The sequence below is a fragment of the Lonchura striata genome, chromosome 4, assembly GCF_046129695.1.
Source record: "Lonchura striata isolate bLonStr1 chromosome 4, bLonStr1.mat, whole genome shotgun sequence".
Taxonomy (NCBI): domain Eukaryota; kingdom Metazoa; phylum Chordata; class Aves; order Passeriformes; family Estrildidae; genus Lonchura; species Lonchura striata.
This window is the reverse complement of record NC_134606.1, coordinates 25,954,267-25,975,451: the sequence shown is the minus strand read 5'-3', so window position 1 is coordinate 25,975,451 and position 21,185 is coordinate 25,954,267. Positions and strand designations below refer to the sequence as shown.

The window sequence follows — 21,185 nt, the reverse complement described above, 5'->3', positions numbered from 1 at the left end:
TTATAACATCTTTCTTCAATGTTTAAAATAATATTAAAGACATGAAATTATTAAGTAATAATATAATACTGGAATAGGTGTTTTCTATCATAGCAGGCTTAGACAGACTTTTAAGTATATGTACAAAGGATTATTTTGTGAATTTTTTCTCATATCCAAAGTAAATGTCCTTTTACTGCAAAACAAATGTCTTCTTTTCAATTGTAATTTGAAGAAAATAGCCTATACATCTCAGGGGGCTGGTCTGCTGAGCTCAGATGCATGCAAAGGTGCACCTTTGTTAAACACTTGATGGTCTCTCTTGAAGGCAGTTTATTTGTATTAAATTTTGTGAAACCTTGTATTATTGTGCTGTTGTAGAAGTGCCTTCTGTTACTAGCCAGTTTCAGTTTTATTCAGTGTAGAAAATGAATCTCTGTGGAGCTCTTCTACATCGTACAATAAAGAAGGAAGAGTAAACACCAAACTATAAACGATAAAGGCTGGTCAAGAGTATGCTTACCTGGGGTGATGATACCAATATTTTTTCTAAACAGGCTGACAATTCATATGGATGAAGAACTTCGTGCCTTGGCTTTCAATACGCTCCAAGCATTAATGCTTGATTTTCCAGATTGGCGGGAAGATGTTCTTTCAGGATTTGTTTATTTTATTGTGCGTGAAGTGACTGACATCCACCCAACGCTTCTTGACAATGCAGTAAAAATGTTAGTGCAGCTCATAAATCAGTGGAAACAAGCAGCCCAAATGCACAATAAAACCCAAGATGCTCAGGTATATCTATATAAGGTCCTTTGATGTTAAAACATACTTGGAATCTACATGCAAACTCAGTAGTAGGCTTTACTGTTTTTTTTAATTAATAAAAATTCAGCTACATTTCGTACAGTGCTTCTAGATCTCTTATTTTAAATCAACATTTTTTATCAAAATAAAACTACTCTCAAATTATTAAGTATTATGTAAAAGCTAAATCATGACCACATTTTGCTTATATTGTAGGGCATCATGTGTAACTGGAAATATGTAGGAGTTATTAAACAGTAGAACTAAACCCATCATTTTTTACTAGCCAGTAGAAAGAGTTCAAATAATTTAATACCATCATCTTTTACAAAAGAGTATTGCTTGAGGTTTTCAAATTTTGCTCTCATTGCATCATCTTGTGAGAAAGTGAAATAAAAATGTTCTTGTGATATTTGTTTGGACTAAATTCAGAGAGGTAATAAAAAATGAAGTGACTAATATTATGTCATTATCATAATGCAAAATTTGACCAGTAGCCAAAAATCTGAATATTTTATGATTAAATCTGCCATTGTCAATAATGGAGCTGTATCCTCATTGTATTTATTTTTTTCTTCATTTGCTTAACTTCTGTGTTGTTTTTCTTAGCGTGGTGTATCCAATGGGGCTGCCCATACCCTTCCCCTGGAGAGAACCCTTTATTCCAGTGTATTCCATGTGGTGGAAGGCTTTGCTTTGGTCATCCTTTGCAGCACGAGGCCTGCCACCAGGCGATTAGCTGTCAGCGTTCTCAGAGAAATAAGGGCCTTGTTCACACTCCTAGAAATTTCAAAGGTAAGAGATGATGACCCATTCTTAGGCTACCTGGTGAAACTGCTTTTATTTTGACATTCTTTGAGCTTGGTATGCTCTGTGTTTTGTAGAGTGATGATGAGTTGGCTATAGATGTAATGGACAGACTAAGTGCTACTATCCTGGAGAGTTTCATACATCTCACTGGGGCTGACCAGGTAGGACCATTTTAATGTAAAGTTGCTTTAAGATGAGGTCATTCTGTAAATCTATCCCAAATAAATAGTATGTATTTCAAATGATAGTGTCATGCTAATTTTATCAACAATTTATCACCACAAACAAAAAGGCAAAAATCTGAGGAATGTTGTGAGGTTGATGCCACCATTCTAAACTTTCTGACTGATAGTGTGTTGTTACCACTACCATATAAACACAGAGCTGTGTCTTTATCTGTTTTTTCTCATCTTGCTCACAGACTGCAATTTCTTGAAAGCAAAGGGCACTGCTTTTTTTCTACAGTAATATAGTGTCATAACAGTCAGTGTGCCCTTTATCCATGATGAATGCTGTTACAACTGTCAGTGAATAACAACTGAATTCCATACTTATGTATTTATCACTAACTCCTAAGTATCAAGAAAACTTCTGATTTTAGGATTTTAGGAAACAAATTGGAATTCAATAGTAAGGCTTTTAGAGTACAAATCTTTTGGAAGAATTAAATCATTATCCATGAAAGGGTCTTTTTCTAGGATTTGCTATTTCCTAATACCAGTTTGTTCACAAACAACATGTTTCTATAGCTTTTCACATTAAGAGCTTCTGTAAAAAGCCCCATAAATTACTTTTTTCCCTGTTACAGGTGTGCTTTTGATACTGATACTTTATTAGATATATAACAAAAGTTACTGTTTAAAATACATGGATATTAAAGATTTCCTCATTGTCTTTTCTATGCACACAGACTACTTTACTGTACTGTCCCAGTTCAATAGATTTACAAACTCTGGCTGACTGGAATTCCTCCCCAATCAGCCACCAGTTTGATGTGGTCAGTCCCTCACATATTTGGATATTTGCACACGTGACTCAAGGCCAAGATCCATGGATTATAAGCCTCTCAAGTTTCATGAAGCAGGAAAATCTTCCAAAACACTGCCCAACAGCTGTAAGCTATGCTTGGACATTTGCTTATACAAGACTTCAGCTTTTGTCTCCACAAGTGGATATCAAGTAAGTTTATTTCTGAAGTAAATACAGTATATTATTTGAGTATTATTTCAAGATTAATCATCATTGTAGTATTATTATTGTTTCAGTGAGGTAACATAAATTCTTGATATTGTCTGTGGATTTAATTCAGCTTTATGTAACAAAAATTTAAAGCAGATTTATCTGCATAAAATATCATCTGCAGCTGACATTAATTAATTGATGCCTGTGGCCATATTTTAGTTCAGCAAATTTGAATATAAATATGCATTATTGATGTACAAATCTGCTCTGAATAACTTATTCAGAATTTACTGTGTTAACAATTTGGGGAGCCATATGCATAATTGAAAAATAAATTCAATAGAAAACCAAAGTAAAATGTAGTAAGCTTAATTTACTCTACTGAGCTCTTCTCTTTCTTTTTTAATAGCAGCCCTATCAATGCAAAGAAAGTAAATACTACTACAAGCAGTGACTCCTATATTGGGCTCTGGAGAAACTACCTGATTCTTTGCTGCAGTGCAGCATCTTCTTCAAACTCCTCCACTTCCACAGGCTCTGTGAGATGTTCCCCTCCTGAGACGCTGGCGTCTACCCCAGACAGTGGTTATAGCATTGATTCAAGAGTAGGTTCTTTTAATACTTACTGTAAAGAAGTCTACATCTTATTGGAAATAGAAACATCAGAGGTGTTCTATGGTACCTATTGTGATTAGAAACTGGTGTCATTTGTCTGAAAATATTTTTAGGATACGGATTTTTTTCATTTGTTTAGAATACTGTTTTGGTTTACTTTTCCCATTCTGTGCTGCATATGTTTTTAAAGCAAATCCAGTCACATAATGAAGACATTTACTCAATCTCAAAGTCTTATCTAGCAGTAATAAGAAAATGCTTTGTTTATTGTTAAAGGTGTAGTTCTACTGTCATTAGACTTCTGTAGTTCTGAGCAAATAGCCTCTCACTTCAATAACTGAAACAGGGACCTATTCAGGCATGATGAATCTAGTTATATTTTCCCAATTGCAGATACTTTTCTGTCTGCCTTGTTTCATATCATCTGCAAATTATGGTTTTTTCCCCTCTGCTTCTTTTTGTTCCTTTCCTTTTTGTCTTCTTGTAAAAGGAACCAACCTGTAAAAGATGTGAAGATAATTCATGGACTATGCAGCAGATTTTTGGTAGAAGTAGCCTGTTCTTGTTTTGTTACCAAGATACTTTCCCTAAGTCTGAGAAACTATAGACTGAAAGCTTTGATCTCTTTGAGAACCACTTGGGAGTCTAAGGAGTCGGACACCAGAAATCTACTTCTTCCCCAAAGAAGGCAGATACACTAACGTGCAAAGCATCTGTATAACATATTGTTGTAATTCATTGTTGTCTGACTAGGAAAGTTCAGTAATGCAAGAAATAATTAATACTACTTTACTATTTCAGGAAATCTTTTCCATGTAGATTATCATTTTGAGTCACTGGTCCAGTGTGTATAGACTGTGAAATTACAGCAGATGTTTTCATGTCACCACCTTGTGGTAGCTACTTCATTGTGTTTTGTACTGGTTTTCTTCTTAGATTATTGGCATTCCATCCCCTTCCTCCCTGTTTAAGCACATAGTTCCAATGATGCGCTCTGAGAGCATGGAAATTACAGAATCTCTTGTCCTGGGACTTGGCAGGACCAATCCAGGAGCTTTTAGGTAACTATTGTGTTTAATCTGTCTCTATTTCTAATTTTATTCTATTCTAACCAATTCTGTAATTGGTTACAAAGCTGGGGAAATTGAGTTAATTTATTCTTTCCTTTTTCTTTTTTTTTTTCCTCCCTTTTAAAAACTTTTAAAAAACTGTGACAACTGATTCTCATTGTCTTTTCTAGCATTTAGAGGCATGATAGAGATGGTTAGAGATTGTAAGAATTTTATGTCAAGGTCATGCCTGCATAAAGAAAAAGACGTTAGTAGAAAGAATAAACAGTTTATTGGTATTTAAAGCTGCCCTTATCTGAAAGAACAGATTGTGTGAACTATATAATTTGAAATGTTAATTACAGTCAAGTTTGTAGGAGTTGATAAACTCTTCTTACTGGTATTGCCAATTGCTCTTTATGAGGATGAATGAAGAGAGAGAACATCTGAGGGCAAGAAAACCTCCTGGGAAGGCCATCAGATGTTCTCTGACAGCAGCCAATCTCTGCTGCTGAGAGAGATTGAGTTATTATGAGAATTAAAAAGTTGTACCATGCACAGAAACCAACTCTGCTTCTGCAGAAGGAACCAGGAATTGCTACTACTATTGGTTTTTAATAAGATGATGCTTCTCTTCAGTCACTTGTGTCCCATATTATCACAGATTAGAAGTCAATATTGATATTAATGCCAGGTTCTCAGTTGTTGTATTCTGGTTTATATACCTTGATAATCTTATATAATATCTGACTTTATTTGCTACCAGAATTAAAGCAAGACTTTGTGCCATGATCCTGAAGAACTGCTTAACAGCTGTAAAGTCTAGAAAATGCTTTCAGAGATAATTTTACCAGAAATCCTTGATTTCTGAATTAGAAACAACTCATCCAGCAAATTAAAAAAAAAAGATCTGATCCTCTAGTTTTATCATTTCTGTACTCAGAATGTGGGTTTTTTTCCTATGGCCAGCTTTTTTCTCTGTCCAGTTCATGTGCTCACACCAGATGTAGCTGTAGCTGCATTGAGTTGGTGTTTAGCTTTTGTGGTTTTAGGCACTTTTCCTCCCCACTTGTTATGTTTGCTCAGGAACTTTTCCATAAATTTGTTAGAATAGTATTTTTGTATTGTATAACTGATCGTATGATCACATGATACCTCTTCTAGGTATCTCTTGATCTCCATGTAAGCTGACCCTTTACTATATTTTAGCACCAAAATAGTTTCTTCCAAGTTATTTTCTCTGTTTTCTGTGTTTGAAAGAAAATATATGACAATATCTAACCAGCTTACTTTCTTGTAAATGAGTACACCACAAACATTTGTGCAGCATTCTGATCACCTGGACTCATTCTCTGAAGGAGAAAATTGGCATGAGGTATCAGAGGAGTCAGTAATTTACCAGGAAAACTTGAAGTGGTTTATACTTTTGATATATCTCAATTAGCACCACAGGAAGTAGAAGAATGTGTACACTCTAACAAATCTGGAGGCAGTAGTGACTATGTTAACAAATATGAAAGTAAACCAATTGTATTTTTACTTAGCATTTTGTCTCCATACTTCCATACTAATGATCTCTTTTCCCTGCCTCATTTTTGAAATCATAAGAGAATCTTAGTTTGGCAGAAGTAATAAACTGAGAAGTAATAAAAACTGTGGAGCTTCAGAACACATGGAGAATATAAGCTCGGTGTCAGAACCTGTTTCAGTTTTCAAGGAAATTGGTCTTAATTCTGTCAGTGTATTGTTACTGGACTTAAAGAAACAATATTAACAACTAAATGCATTATAACAGCTGAAAGGGCATTGTATTATAAGCTACCAGCATCTTATTTTTTCCCCCCTAATGATAATCTGTTTGCACCATATGGCTTTATTAAACTCTTAATATGAAAATAAATGAAAATTATCTGTGATAGAAATAAGCCATAATATTTGGAGAATGTAAATTTAGGAATAATTATTTAGGCATTAATTTTATAACCTGCCTTAAATTAGAAAAATACCTTTCTAGGAAACTTCACTTTTAAAAGCTACAGGTAAGGAAGGAAAACCTGAGGGTGTTTTAACTTCTGTTGTAGCACTAGTTCCTGAGAAACATCTTTCAATTGAGATGTTAATTTAATGTTTGTTTTTATCCTGTTAATTATTTTAATTCAGGGAACTAATAGAAGAATTACATCCTATAATTAAGGAAGCACTTGAAAGAAGGCCAGAGGTAATTAAATAATTTCCATTATACTCAGTACAGTTCGGTGTTTTCACAAAGAGGAAGTGTTTGTTATTTTCTTTAATCTGTGCATGTAAAAACAGTCAATGTAACAGATAAAAAGGTGAAATATTCCTTTTTTTAAATGATTGTGAAGTGTTTACATAGAGGAGCTTAATGTTTGAGCTCTCTTATTCCTGTATCAGAGATTTTGTTTCAAATTATGAAAAAATACTGTAAAGTTTTCCAGATTTCTTTTAATTTCTTTAACCTAATCATAGTTTTACACAGTTGTTACTTTGTTATATCATCAGTGACATTCCCACAACTAGTGGTACCTATGACATAGACTAGAGTTTTACTGTCCACCAACTTTGTTGGGATTTGGTGGTGATTGTGGTGGTTTTAGTGAAAAAGGTTGTAAACTCACCTGACTGCTCCAATGAAAATGCTGGAAAGGAACAGCACTTCTGTTTCAAAATGTTACTGTACTGTTGTGTGTTGTATCAGGCTTGCGTACAAATCATAGAATAATAGAATTTTTTGGGTTGTAAGGGACCTTTAAATGTCACCTGGTCCTCCCACCCTGAAATGACCTGGAGCATCTTCAGCAACATCAGGTTTTTCAGAGCCCCATCAACCTGACCTTGAATGTTTCTACTGATGGCGCATCTCTCCCCTCTCTGGGCAACCTGTTCCAGAGTTTCACCACCCTCACCATAAAAAGTGTCTTTTTTATATATAGTCTAAATCTACCCACTTTAAGTTTAAAACTATTGCCCCTGGTTGTATCACAACAGGCCCTGCTGAAACATTTGTCCCCATCATTCTTAGAAGTCCCTTTTAAGCATTGAAAGGTCACAATGAGGTCTCCTTGGACCCTTCTCTTCTCCAGGCTGAACAGCCCTAGCTCTCGCAGCTTCTCTTCTCAAGAGAGGTGCTCCAGCCCTCTGGTCATTTTTGCAGCCCTCCTCTGGACCCACTCCAATATGCCTATTTCCTTCCTGTGTTTGTGGAACCCAGAAGGCACTGCTTCAGGAGGGGTCTCACCAGAGTGTAGCAGAGAGACAGAATCACCTCCCTCAAAATATGTGGGAAGACTGCCTTTTGCACTTCATTGTTTTATATATTGCACTTGATGACAAGAGACTGGATAATACATGTAATAGCAAACGTGGTATATCTCAGAGCTGCAACAGGGAAAATGTTTGTTCACTGTCTGGTTTATTAAACTTGTTAGCAATGTTAGTAACTTTCTTAAAAGATTGGCACCTCTGATAACAAATGCCAGTTGTAGTACAGATATAATAATGCTTTTATATTCTACTATGGTTTTCTACTTAGTCTCTGCTTCATTTAATTTTGTGTTTCCTCTGATGGATAGAACATGAAACGGCGCAGGCGTCGAGATATTTTACGAGTACAACTAGTACGAATATTTGAACTGTTGGCAGATGCTGGTGTCATTAGTCACAGGTAAAGGCAGCACGCATGAGAAGTTGTTGTTGTTCATGAATTGTCACTGATAGACTTATGATTCAATATAACAAGCAAAACTAATCAGGTAGTTTCAGTATACCATTAAATAAATAGACATGTGTTTATAAAACTCAGAATTTTGCTGACTTTCTAACCCCTCTCACTCCCATGTTCATGTTACTGTATTCAGTGTTTTATTGAAAATGTTACTATTCCCCATACTTTGAACAGGCAGTATGTTGTGGTCCCTTTTGTTTGTGTGTGCTCAAGCATTGTACCAGTTGTGCAAATCGTAACTATTCTGTGATAATTCAGCAACTTCTGCCTTACTTGGAGTGCTGGTGCTAGTCAGCACATCCTATGCAGAGAAGGCTATTGCTCATTAATGTTGGACTTTTGAAGAATGGAGAATATTAACTTGGATATCGAGATTTTTTTTTCCTCAGTTTACCCTGCTTGTGTAGGGACACTTTGAAAGAAGAAGTCCCCAGGAATTTTTTTTCCTATGCGGAATTGTGTAAGAGCAAGCAGACTAGGAGATGGTTAACCCCCTCCTCCCACTCTGTTCAATAATGATACTTAGACATGTATTTGTCAGCGTTAACAATATAAGCAGTGTGAAATTCTCAATCTTCAAGTGAATTTCAGAATGTTGCCTCAGAAGCATTGCTGAAATGTCTGTCAGCATGCTGATATTTTAGAGTCCAACTATTAAAACTGTTCTTTCCCTTATCTTTTAAGATTCTCACTATGGTAGGGGGAAGGGACTTAGTGTTTGGGGGTTTTAATGAATATTTTTAACACTTCTTCCCAGTATAAGAATTGATTCTGTGGAAGAAAAAGTGACTTCAAATAATGAGGTTTGATTCTTAGCTTTCACTGGAGCATTTTATTTTATTGCTGAAGTAGAAGATGGATGAAGAAATACTTTGAATTACGTATTTGCAGTGATGAGAGTGTAGAGTTTTTTAAAGATAAAACAAGGATGATTTTCAGATGTTATATGTAATTACTGTGTTCTTTGATTTTCTAAATTTTATTTGTTCAGTGCAAGTGGTGGCCTTGATAATGAAACACATTCCCTCAACAACACTTTACTTGAGTATGTTGATCTAACAAGACAACTCCTAGAAGCAGAAAACGAAAAGGATTCTGATACATTGAAAGATATCCGATGCCATTTTAGTGCCTTAGTGGCAAATATCATACAAAATGTTCCAGGTATGTAAAAATGTAACTTTTGATTACTGTTTTTAATATGCAGTATCTTTTAAAAAAACTAAACCCAGCCAAACAGAAACTAAACAGAAAGGCACTTATTATCTGAACCTTTAGAATACTTTTATTAAAATAATTTGTGACATCAGTTTTGAGTATAACTTTAGCAGTATGAGTTTTAAGAGATTTTTGGTACTGCTTGGCAAAGTCTTGTTGATTGTCTATGTATTTGAGTTCTGTGTATTAATAAATAGCTTATTCTTGTACACTACTGGCATTAAATGGGACAACAGTAAACCTACATCTAGGCATTATGATGTTAAAATAGCAGTGGGTCTTTACATGGATTTTTTCTTTTATATTCATAGTGTGGGTCTGTTTGTGTTACCTGCTTTATCTTAAAGAATTACAGGGGGGGAAATAATTACAGGAGGAGTGTGTATAACTGTGGGCTTTTCTTGCAGTGCACCAGAGAAGAAGTGTCTTTCCACAGCAGAGTCTACGCCACAGTCTATTTATGCTGTTCAGTCATTGGGCAGGTCCTTTTAGTATCATGTTTACTCCCCTGGACAGATACAGTGATAGAAACATGCGAATAAACAGACACCAATACTGTGCATTAAAGGTATTTTAACACTTTAGAATTTTGGAAATAGATTGTTATGTCAACATGATGCATATTTAACATTTGGGCATTTAGATGTGGTTTTCACATCCATGTTTTAGTGCCTTTTTATTCCTTCTGCTTACACGTGTATTTATATCAGTTCAGCTTTTGCCATACTGTAACTATTGCGCTTGCTATTGAAATTGCTTACAATTACTACTGAATGTTCACTTCCTGACTTTAGTTCTCTTTCGCTTAAGTTAAAGGCTTTCATCTAAATGTACATTAGCAATGAAACTAGTTAATGGTGTATTGACTCTTCAGTATGGCAGCATTTTAGTATTGACCCTTTCTTGTATTGGAAAGTTGAGAAAACTATTATTTAATAATTTTTGAATAAAATGTTAAACATTTTTTATTACCTTTGGTCTTTCTCTTTTAATAAATTAGAATTTAGTTATCTGGTGTTTTAATGGACTGAGTAAGATCAATTTCTGTATCTGAGATACTAAATTGTATTTTCAATTGCTTTCCAAAGGCTATGTCTGCTGTACTGTGTTGTGGCCCTGTTGCAGACAATGTTGGGCTTTCATCTGATGGCTATTTATACAAATGGCTGGATAATATTTTGGATTCACAAGATAAAAAGGTAATACAAGCAATGTCAACATCACTTTATAACTATCAGTGCCTCAAACAGATGTTTTAGTGAGTTTGCAGAGAGATTTTTCTAAGTGTTCTACTTAAGCTTTATGCTGTTTTAGTAGCACAGGGTTTTGCACTGTCCTTCATGTGTATTCATCCTGTTGAGGAAGGCGGTCCCTAATCAGACCAGAAAAACAGAATGCAAGAGGAAAGGACAAGGGATGAAGCACTGTATATTGTTTATAAACTGATCAACCATATTAAGTTGTAGTAATAAGTCAGGTCTTCCACAAATTTAAAGGAGATGAGTTTTTGAACATGAACTCTTGTGAGACTGTAGAGTTCCTTGGGGTCCTTAGTAAGACCAAACTTTTCATCTAAACAGTAAGGAAAAGTTTAAAGGTAGGACCTCTATTGCCCTATAATGCTAGGACTGCATAAAAATACCGCTCCTGTGGGCTACTTTGATTCCAGGAAAAGTGAAAGTCTCCATGCTGATGTATCACTTGTATCCCACTGGAATTCTTGCTTATGTTTAAATGCTTCTTTGTATCTAGTGCTTTTAAGGGCAGTGTTTCAGTGCAAGACATAGAAATGGTAAATAGCTGAAACTAGCCTTGGAACTGAAGGGGGAAAAAAAAGTAGATCTCTAGTTATTTGTGTCGATAATTTATGACTGTATGCAATTTGAACAGTAAACGGTGATACAATTATCTGCTGCCACTTTAGGCTATGGTGTCATTGGTTTTGAATGGAACAGATTTTATGTTTCCAAAGGTTTCAGCTTTCTTAAAGTTTTCCTATTTTATGCCATTTTCTAAGTTGGTCTTTTTTTCTACATTTTGAAATATATATTTACTCTTCCCTAGGTTCACCAGCTAGGCTGTGAGGCAGTCATGCTGCTCTTGGAACTCAATCCTGACCAGAGTAACCTCATGTACTGGGCCGTTGACCGGTGTTACACAGGTTCCAAGCGGGTAGCAGCTGGCTGCTTTAAAGCCATAGCCAGTGTGTTCCATAACAGGTACTACAGCATTTTTCAAAACTTCAAAACTTCCATTTTCAGTGTGCTTTTATGTAGAACTGTGGGTTTTGCTTCCATAGAGAGAAAAGATCATCACTGTTTGTGTGTCTGTGTTCCTAGAGAACTTTCTTGAAGTGTTAGTCTGTCTGCTATCATATGCCTTGTAAATGAAACTTAAATTCAAATCTTAGAAAACCAAATGTAATTTTATTTTTTTTACACTTGCCATTTTTTCCTAGGGATTACCAGTGTGATACAGTGACCCTCCTGAATCTGATACTATTTAAAGCAGCTGATTCTACTAGGGCTATCTATGAAGTTGCTATGCAACTATTGCAGGTTTGTAAGCTAATTCTGATTATTTTTTCTTTTAAAATAAGACTAGTCCTATACATTTTAAAAAAATGTGATTTTGTTTGGTTGTCTTCAGTAATGAAAAACAGTGGTCTTTTTTTTTTTTTTGCTTCTCTGTTTTTGTACATAGTAAAACCAGATTCTTACCTGGCACAAATATCCTTTCCTGAAAGTCTGTATGTTTCCATGCACTCAAGACCTGTATTTTCATAATACCTGCTTTTTCAAGAAACAACCTAAATCAGGACTCTCTTGATTTGGCCCTGAAACAGAATGATATATGGTCCATATGTTCAAAAGCACCTCAGGGACAAACAAATTGCTTCCCAAGCCTTTGCTGTCTGCTGGGGTAGCAATCAGTTTTCTGATTTTTGCAAAATTACCAGACATTTTTTCATCTGTCCATGTGGAGCAATGACAGTGAAGATCTTGTTACCCATTTAATTTACTTTTGTATATTCCTTTCTGATATCATTTAGGGGTAAGCTTAAGGTAGCATTAGTGTTTAAAAATCTGTGCTGATAGTAGCTCAGACCTTAAGTCTTGGAGTTTTTTTCAAACGTTTTTTGGTCAGCTAAATTCAACAATGAAGTCCTCACTGAAGTCACTCCCTTACTGCTACATCATCCCTATCTTTCTTCTCAAGTGGACACTGCATCTTAAGATCAGCCCAAATTGATTTTTAAAATATCAGAGTGCTTTAGTCTCCTGCTACATTTCTACCACATCAAAGATTGTGTTGTTCCTATCTATGTCTCATAGATGAGCAAAAATTGGTATTGTTTGGAAATGCAAATGTTAAATAGTATTTCACATTTCATTATAGATAAATTTGTATTTAAGATGATATTTTTTGGAAGCAGATTTTGGAACTGTACTGCTGGAAACTCATCAAGTGGAATGTATCTTAGCTAGTCTTCTATTAATTTACCACAGGGTTAGCAAATGCTGTAGGTGTATGTAGATCTGCATTGATAAGAAATGTTAAATGAGAATAGATACATGAATTTAAGAAGTGATTTTTGTATAAAAATTTCTACAGTAGCTCTATACTTAGCTTCAAATTCTGAACATTAATGTTGTAGATTTTGGAACCAAAGATGTTCCGTTACGCTCACAAACTGGAAGTTCAGCGGATGGATGGGGTTTTGGGACAGCCTTCTCCTTTACCACATTTGTATTCTATGTCATATTATCAACTGTCAGAAGAATTAGCAAGGACTTATCCTGAGCTTACACTTGCTATCTTCTCAGGTACGATTTTAAAACAAACCAAAAAACTTCATTGAGTCAAAAGCATTGTACAAAATGTGTCATTCTTATTTTTTAATAACTGATTTATATGTAATTCATTAAAATCAGGACAACAGCATCATCATTTCAAATAGACACAAGAAAGCCTGCTAAGTGATAGTTTTTGTTCACTTGTGTTTGAGATATATTCAACATGAAAGAACATGCATCAAAAATAATTTTACTGACTTTCTAATAACCATGAAAAATCACATTATAGAAATAATTTGCAACTTTTAAAAAATCATTCCTTCATTGTTCTGTCTAGTGTTATTTACACTAGGTTGCTTAAATACATTATTCTATAACATTTTAAAACAATTTCACAATAATAACCTTTTACATCAGTTTTAAAAACAAAACCTACTGTGACTAATCTAAAGAAGAACAAATTGTGTTTTTTTCCCAAACTTGGTGCATTTTTTATGCAATAGATTTTTTAGTTCCCGCCTTCAATTTGAGGAATATATGTGCACACATGCTTATTTATTATGATAAATTATCATTATTTATCATTATGAAATGGCACTAGTCAGCTAAACAAAAATAAAGCATCTGTATCAGCATTACCTTATATCAGTATGGTGTGCTGGGCTCATGATTGTTGTTATCACCAAGCCAGTGCTCATTATTGATTTGGAATTCATGTATGTACCTAATTTTTGAATGACAGAAGTAAGTCAGAGAATCCAAACAGCTCACCCAGCTGGGAGACAGGTGATGCTGCATTATCTGCTGCCATGGATGAACAATATTGAGTTGGTGGACTTGAAACCTTTGCCAACCATTCGTCGGCAAGATGATGATGAAGAAGATTCTCTGAAAGACAGAGAAATGATGGTGAACAGTAGGCGATGGCTGCGAGGAGAAGGCTGGGGATCACCACAGGCTACAGCTATGGTTCTGAACAATCTGATGTACATGACTGCAAAGGTAAAATTAATTACTTATATGCTTATTTCAGTGGATTTTTCTGTTTAGGATGCAGGAAAATACTGTTCAGAGATACTATGTCACCAAGCTTTTAAGAGTTACTGTTCATATTTGTGGAGGTGCTTTGTATACCCAAACTATACCTCATAATTTTGAGGTATTCCAAGAAATATGTAATATCTAACATTATTGTTATAGTAATTGTTAAGTATAATGACAGTGTATAACTACTGTTTTGCAATATAGATGTCTAGCTGGATAGAGAATACCTAACTGCCTGCATACCTATTATCTCAAAGTGGAGTTTTAAAACCTTTCTTGCTACCAGAGGCTGATTGACTCTCCTTTTTCCTATCATAGCTACTTCCAACAGAGGAGTATTGCTCACATGCAGTGCTCCTGTCAATGGAGAGTCCTAGTGATGAGGGATCATGTTTTGAACTGTCAGTTAAAAGCTCTTGTCAGTGTGTGGTCCATGGAGTTTTATTCAGTATTGTCAGCAACTGGGAGACTGGGTCTCTTTTAAATTTCATAGAATTATTAGAGTTGAAAGGGAGCTCAGGAGATAATCAGGACCGACTCCCCTGACAGGGGAGAGTCACCCTGAGCATGTTACACAGGAACTTGTCTAGGTGGGTTTTTGGTCTTCAGAGAAGGAGGCTTCATGACCTCACTCAGTAGCTGGTTCCAGTGCTCTGCCAATCTCTATGGAAAGAAATTCTTCTCCATGTTGAAGTGGAACTACCTTGTGTGTTAGTGTATGCCCATTGCTCCTTGCCCTGTCGCTGGGCACCGCCAAAAAGAATCTGGCACCATCCCCTTGGCCTTTGGGATATTAATATGCATTAATGAGACCCCCGTCTCAGTCTTCTCTAGACTAAGAAGGCCCAGCTTCCTTAGTCTAATGTATTATATATCAATGAGATATATAGTATGTACACATATCTTTAGATACATTTTTATACAATTATATCTATAGAAGAAAAAGCTATTTCCAGAGTATGTTTTTAAAAATACATGTGAAAGCATCATTCTGGAACATTAAAAAGGCAACAGTTTCCTATAAGATTTATGTCTCTTTTTTCTAGAGCCTATTTCACTTGATCAGTATAGATAATGTTTTCTGACGAAGTTTTCAGGGCATATATTTATTTTGTTTTCTAGTATGGTGATGAAGTGGCTTGGTCAGAGATAGAAAATGTCTGGACTACTTTGGCAGACAGCTGGCCAAAGAATCTGAAAATAATTTTGCACTTCTTGATCAGTATTTGTGGAGTGAACAGTGAACCCAGCCTTTTGCCTTATGTGAGTATGTGACAGATCTCTCATTGGTGCTTATTGATATTTTAAAAATAAGTATGTGTAGCAGCAAAGATCACCAAATATGTAAGGTAGGATTTATAGTATCAAAATCTCCGCCTTGTATTTTATGGCAACTAATTCTATGAATAAATCAAATTCAGTTCTTCTGTTTGCATTCTTTGGACATCTATGTCAAAATTACAGAATCGATTTGTCAGTCAATTAAATCAATTAATTTGTCATTCATGGAATGAATGTAGGACTGTATGAAGACCATAGACATTTTTAGTGATCAAATAATAAAAAATGTAAAAGAGTTACTGAAATTCTACATATGTCTTAGCATTTTATTTTCTTTTGTCATAAAAATAAATCTTTTGAAATTGATAGCTAAACTTGGATTAATTTTATTAAGAATACACACTGAACAATTTTATCCCATGCTATAATTTAATATATTCCTAGAAAGCAGACAGATAATACAGGAAAATAAAGCATCTGTTATACCCTGTAGAGCATCATTCTTTCATGACCAATATTACACCAAAAAAACCCCAGCAACCACCCTCAAAACCAATTTTATGTGAAAATGAATGTGAGAGCAGTGCAGGATAGCATGAAGAAAAATATGATAATGTGAAGGAAAAGAAATAGTATGGAACAGAGCTGTGACATATCAAAAAGAAATTATATCAGAATACATTCATTCCAGTGTTGATCTCAGGTGCTGCTAAAACCTTTGTAAGAAAATCTTTTGCTTAAATCATTTTCAGAAGACATACTTTCAAACTTTATTATCAGATGACTAGAACTCAAAAGATTTGCTTTCTTACTGTTGTGATGTATTTCCCATGTGTCCTGCTATTGTCAGCTAGGAAAGCAACTTTGGTTGCTTTTAGAACTGAAGTTTGATCTATTGTGGCTTGCAGTTCAGGTAGATACTGATTCTAACAAGTTGTGGTATTCAAATCTCTTTTTATAAAAAAAAATATATATATGTGTTTTTTATGGCAGGTAAAGAAAGTAATTGTTTATTTGGGTAGAGACAAAACAATGCAACTACTAGAAGAGCTGGTGAGTGAACTTCAGCTTACAGATCCTGTCAGTTCAGGAGTCACCCATATGGATAATCCACCATATTACCGCATTACATCCAGTTACAAAATCCCCTCTGTCACCTCAGGTAAGCATTTACTGACTTAAATAATTTAAACTGTTATTGTTCATTATAAACATGCTGCTATCAATCAGTTAATGCTACTGGAGTGCATTTGTAAATATTCAATAGGAATGTAAGGTTCTGTTTCCAAAAATAAGGTTAAAAGTTTGTTTTACAGGTTTTGGTGTACCCAGAGTTTTGGTGTACTTGCTGAAGAACATCTGATAAGTTCAGGAGCAACGCGTTTGTCTTAATATTTGCATCAGACTTTGTCTGTGTTCAGAGATCTTGCACTGTTTACCCTCACTATATGACTTTTATGTCTAGTCAGTAAAACCATGGGGAAAACGTATATAATTTTAAATCCATCTAAGTTGCTCAATTGTTTCAAGAGGATCTAAGTTAGTTACTTAGGAAAATTTATCTAGAAATTATTAGCATTAGATCAATCATTAAAAAAACCCCAAAGTGCTGAAAATACTGAGTGTCTACCTTACGCTTCAATCCAAGAACATGCTGGGGAAAAGCAGTCTTGTCTTGATGGAGTATCCATCTGTCATTGATGGAGTATCCATCTGTCAAATTGAGCTTCAAAAGACATGGATGTGAGGAGGGTATCTAAGCAAGGCTTTAACTTCTCTGCTGCAAATTTGTCAATATTATAAAGCAGCCTGGACCTATCATATGGTGTTATCTGGATCACCAGGTGAATGCATTGGCACTTGTTCTTGGAAGTGTTTAGAAAATATTTTAAAAAATTTTGGGGCTCTTGAACTTAGTGTAATTTAGCAAAGGCTGGAAGGGTGCAAAATTGCTTCCAACTGGGACTGTCAGTTTAGTGCAATGCTTGCAAATTTTTCCTAAAAGAAAATTGTTAAAAGCTTTACCACAGGCTATTAGGTTTTAATCCTTAATCTGCTTGTGGTTTGAATTAACTGGATGACAAGGTCCAACTACATTTTACAGATTACTATGAGGTGTATAATAGAGGAAAAAGGGATATAGGTCTCTAGATACTGCTTAAAAACTTTCTACTTAATTTACATTGAAGAGTTAAAAGATTCCTGAAATAGATAATTTTTCTGGTTACTGTAATTATGGTAGCAGCTCACAGTACTTTATTGCACGTGAAAGTAGTTTGTATGTCTCAGTTAGCATTTGTGCCAATTGCTGTAGAATACACCTGATTAGGACTCTGAGCAAGGACCAGTAAATAAGGGTGATCTTGTAGTGCTTAAGACTACTTTTCAATTTTATTGACCAACATTCTTCCTTGTCCATAATTCACAGGTACCACTTCTAGCAGCAATACAATGGTGGCTCCCACAGATGGCAACCCTGACAGTAAACATATGAAAGACAGTATTGAAGAGAAGTAAGTATGTCCTCAAGGAGCAGTTATTAGTTGAATGACAGGAATTCCTTCTAGGTACTTTAAATACTCCCATCTCAGCAGCTCCAGGTATGTCTTCATTGCAGGAATTCCATTCCATGTAATGTCATGCATGTCAACAGAACTGGAATACTGTTTAAGATTAACAATAGCAGCCTCAATTGTAGTTGGAACTCCAGGTCAGGCATTGTATTGCTTACAGCTATATTGTCATTGGTGCCTAAAGTAGGTACTATTACACTTGACTGTGTGTGTTCACATGAGAACAATTGTACTGTAAGGTGGGGTTGATGAGACACTGGAACATGTTGCCCAGAAAAGTGGATGCCCCATCTCTGGAAGTGTTCAAGGCCAGGCTGGATAGGGCTCTGAGCAACCTGGTCTAGTGGAAGGTGTTCCTGCCCATGGCAGGGGAGTTGGAACCAGATGATCTTTAAGGTCCCTTCCAATCCAGGTAATTATGTGATTTCATGACTTGCAGATTGGTTTATTACCTCACTGGAAGTGAACAGTGCCTATGTGTTGCTAGTTTATTTTCCCTAACTAGGGTATTTGGATGACTGGTATGTGTCAAGATACCTTACAGTTAACTTTAAAACAGATTTCTCCCTCCCTAATTTTTGAGCTATTTAAATGTAATCTTTTGGAGAAATTTGGCAGATACTGACTGAGGCTGGTGGAAAGCAAATAGTTGATATAGACTTGGTCTGGCTGTGTGCTTGGAGCTCAGCAGTAACTGACTGTGGGCATGCTGTCATTTTGTGTTAATATGGATAGCTAACCTTCAAAAAGGGAGTGGAGACTCTGTAATTAGCATGAGCAAACTGTGCACATATACCGTTACTGCAGAATAGCAACTATGTTGTAAGTTCACAAATGAGTTTCTGACAACTTGAGAGCTTTAATAATTACAGTTCCGATATAATTTCCCAGTTGGACACTTTCTTTCTTTCCCTAGGATAATTATGTCAATATAATTAGAATAGTAAATATATTGGTAGGGGCAGCCCCAATACTTAAATTAAATTAGGGTGAGCTCTATGATAATAAATCACAGAAACCTGGAATGTGAGGTGTCATTCAGAATTCAGCCTAGCAAGGAACAGACAAGTAGTTGGCTGCTATGGGGGTCACATATGAATTTCCTTATTTTGTTCAAGAGTTAGAAGAACTTATGTAAAACAGTAACAAATATTTTAATGTACTTAAATATTAGTGAAAATGATGGAACAGAAATATAATTTATAGTGGATAATCTCTTTGAATCCCCTTACCTGGTGTTGCTTAAGAAGGTATGTCTTACATGGCTGAGGTGCTTTGGCATCATGTTGATTATCCTTGTAAGATGAATTGTTTTTTGTAGAGGAGTTTTACTGAAATACAGTTTTACTGAGAGACCCTGATTAATGTTTGTCACAGAGTGTCAGTTACTAATTCTGCTTTATTTGCACCTACAGCTACACACACCTAGACATCTACAGTGGGTTGAATAGCAACTTAAACCGCCAGCACCACAGACTGGAATCTCGCTACAGCAGCAGCTCTGGAGGATCATATGAAGAGGAAAAAAGTAATATTCTTTATTTTTAAATATTTCTATGAATAGCACACAGAATTTTCACAAGTTAATACTTCTGAAGGTTGTGGAACATAAAGAAATGAGCATTATCAGTGTTTTTTGCATAAGCCTATTAAAAAATCAGGGTTTTTTAAATCTTCCTTCATCTTATTACTGTTACTGAAGTCTAGCATATATTTGACTGCAATAAAATATTCAAGGAAGATAATATGCTTTATTCTTTCTATTTTCCTCTGGAATGAGTTGTGAACATCTTCCTAAATGAAATGGTTTTACTCTTTCCTTTGACAGTTAGGCACAAGAAACAGAGATGAGCAGGATGAAGATGAGATTTAAAAAAAGGTGATGAAAAAGAAGTTTTTTAAAAAAAAGAAAATTACAAGTAATTGGTCTTTTAAACTATAGCATTCCTTGGGTTATTTACAAAAAAAGATACTAAACTTTTTTGAAACCATAGCAAAGGAAAATATAGCAGGGAAAAAGTTTTCTTTATGCACATCTGATTTCCAAAATTGTTCTGAAAATGTGTTTTGGGTTGTTTTTTGTGATCTATGTTTGGGTTTTTTTCTGAGATGCAGAGGTATGGAAAGAGGTAAAAATTTCATCTGAAACTCCATTGTGCATTTGGAAAGATTTCCTTAACAGAAGCTTGTTAACTGTGTCTACTTTTTTACCAATGCCTAAGATGCAAATCACCATGGCCGTGCTACAGAAGGCAAAACAGGTCATGTAATCAGGCAAAAATGAGGATAGTAAATTATGTGTTACATTAGTGGGTTCTGTATGCTTGGTCAGAGGAGTTGTTTGGCTGAAACTCTTATTTCAGCTAACAGGTTATTAGTAATTTAAATGACTTTGTACTTCACCCTGCATGGGATAATCAGATATATCTCAGTTGTGAAAGTGGTCCCACAGACTTAGGTTTCACTCAATTTTTTATTGACCATTGATTTTACTACTGGTTGTTTGTGTATGTTACAGCTCACAGTACAACACTGCCATTTCCTTTATTTTCTTGCGTGACTGAGCAACAGGAGGTGAACTTCTGCATGTTGAGCTTTAGATGTTGGTATGGAACTATCCTGTCCATGCTGTATTGAGGCAACAAGAGTCTATTAGGATCTTCTAATGCAGTCTTCAACGACTGATTCTTTGCACACTGTGAAGATTAGAGTGAATATATGGTTCTTACATCCTCTCTCGAGGTAAAATCTAATGTCCTCTGCAGAGATTGTTGTAAGGGCTGGACATACTAAGGCAGAATCTGCTAAACTTTGGGTCAGGTTAGTGGCTTCTGGTGAGCCAGAGTTTATTACTGCATGGATAGGCATTATCCAGAATCACAGCTGCAGTCATTTTTGGATTTGTTTGCTGTTTGTGATAGCAACAGTGAGTATCCTGAGCTAGATGTTCACATGTTCTATCCATAAGGAGTTTGTCACTACCAGTGGAGAAGGTGATAACAGGCTGATACATGTGTGAACATCTGAAATTTCTGCAGCTATACTTCCAAACAGAGTTGGTAGAATCACTGAACTGTTCAGGCAA

General features: G+C 35.4%; 1 protein-coding gene across 5 annotated transcripts in view; it reads left to right on the top strand.

Moving 5' to 3' along the window:
• Nucleotides 1-21,185, top strand: part of FRYL (FRY like transcription coactivator) — a 159,528-nt gene that overhangs the window by 96,091 nt on the left and 42,252 nt on the right. For all 5 annotated transcript variants that reach the window (XM_077782834.1, XM_077782833.1, XM_021527755.3 and 2 more), the window contains 19 exons: nt 537-774; nt 1,396-1,581; nt 1,671-1,757; nt 2,507-2,775; nt 3,188-3,383; nt 4,330-4,454; nt 6,603-6,660; nt 8,036-8,127; nt 9,179-9,351; nt 9,813-9,973; nt 10,494-10,604; nt 11,470-11,624; nt 11,864-11,963; nt 13,064-13,232; nt 13,945-14,204; nt 15,369-15,509; nt 16,521-16,689; nt 17,956-18,040; nt 19,516-19,628. In XM_077782834.1, the coding sequence (XP_077638960.1) occupies nt 537-774; nt 1,396-1,581; nt 1,671-1,757; nt 2,507-2,775; nt 3,188-3,383; nt 4,330-4,454; nt 6,603-6,660; nt 8,036-8,127; nt 9,179-9,351; nt 9,813-9,973; nt 10,494-10,604; nt 11,470-11,624; nt 11,864-11,963; nt 13,064-13,232; nt 13,945-14,204; nt 15,369-15,509; nt 16,521-16,689; nt 17,956-18,040; nt 19,516-19,628 (2,888 nt within the window). The remainder of the gene's footprint in view (nt 1-536; nt 775-1,395; nt 1,582-1,670; nt 1,758-2,506; nt 2,776-3,187; nt 3,384-4,329; nt 4,455-6,602; nt 6,661-8,035; nt 8,128-9,178; nt 9,352-9,812; nt 9,974-10,493; nt 10,605-11,469; nt 11,625-11,863; nt 11,964-13,063; nt 13,233-13,944; nt 14,205-15,368; nt 15,510-16,520; nt 16,690-17,955; nt 18,041-19,515; nt 19,629-21,185) is intronic.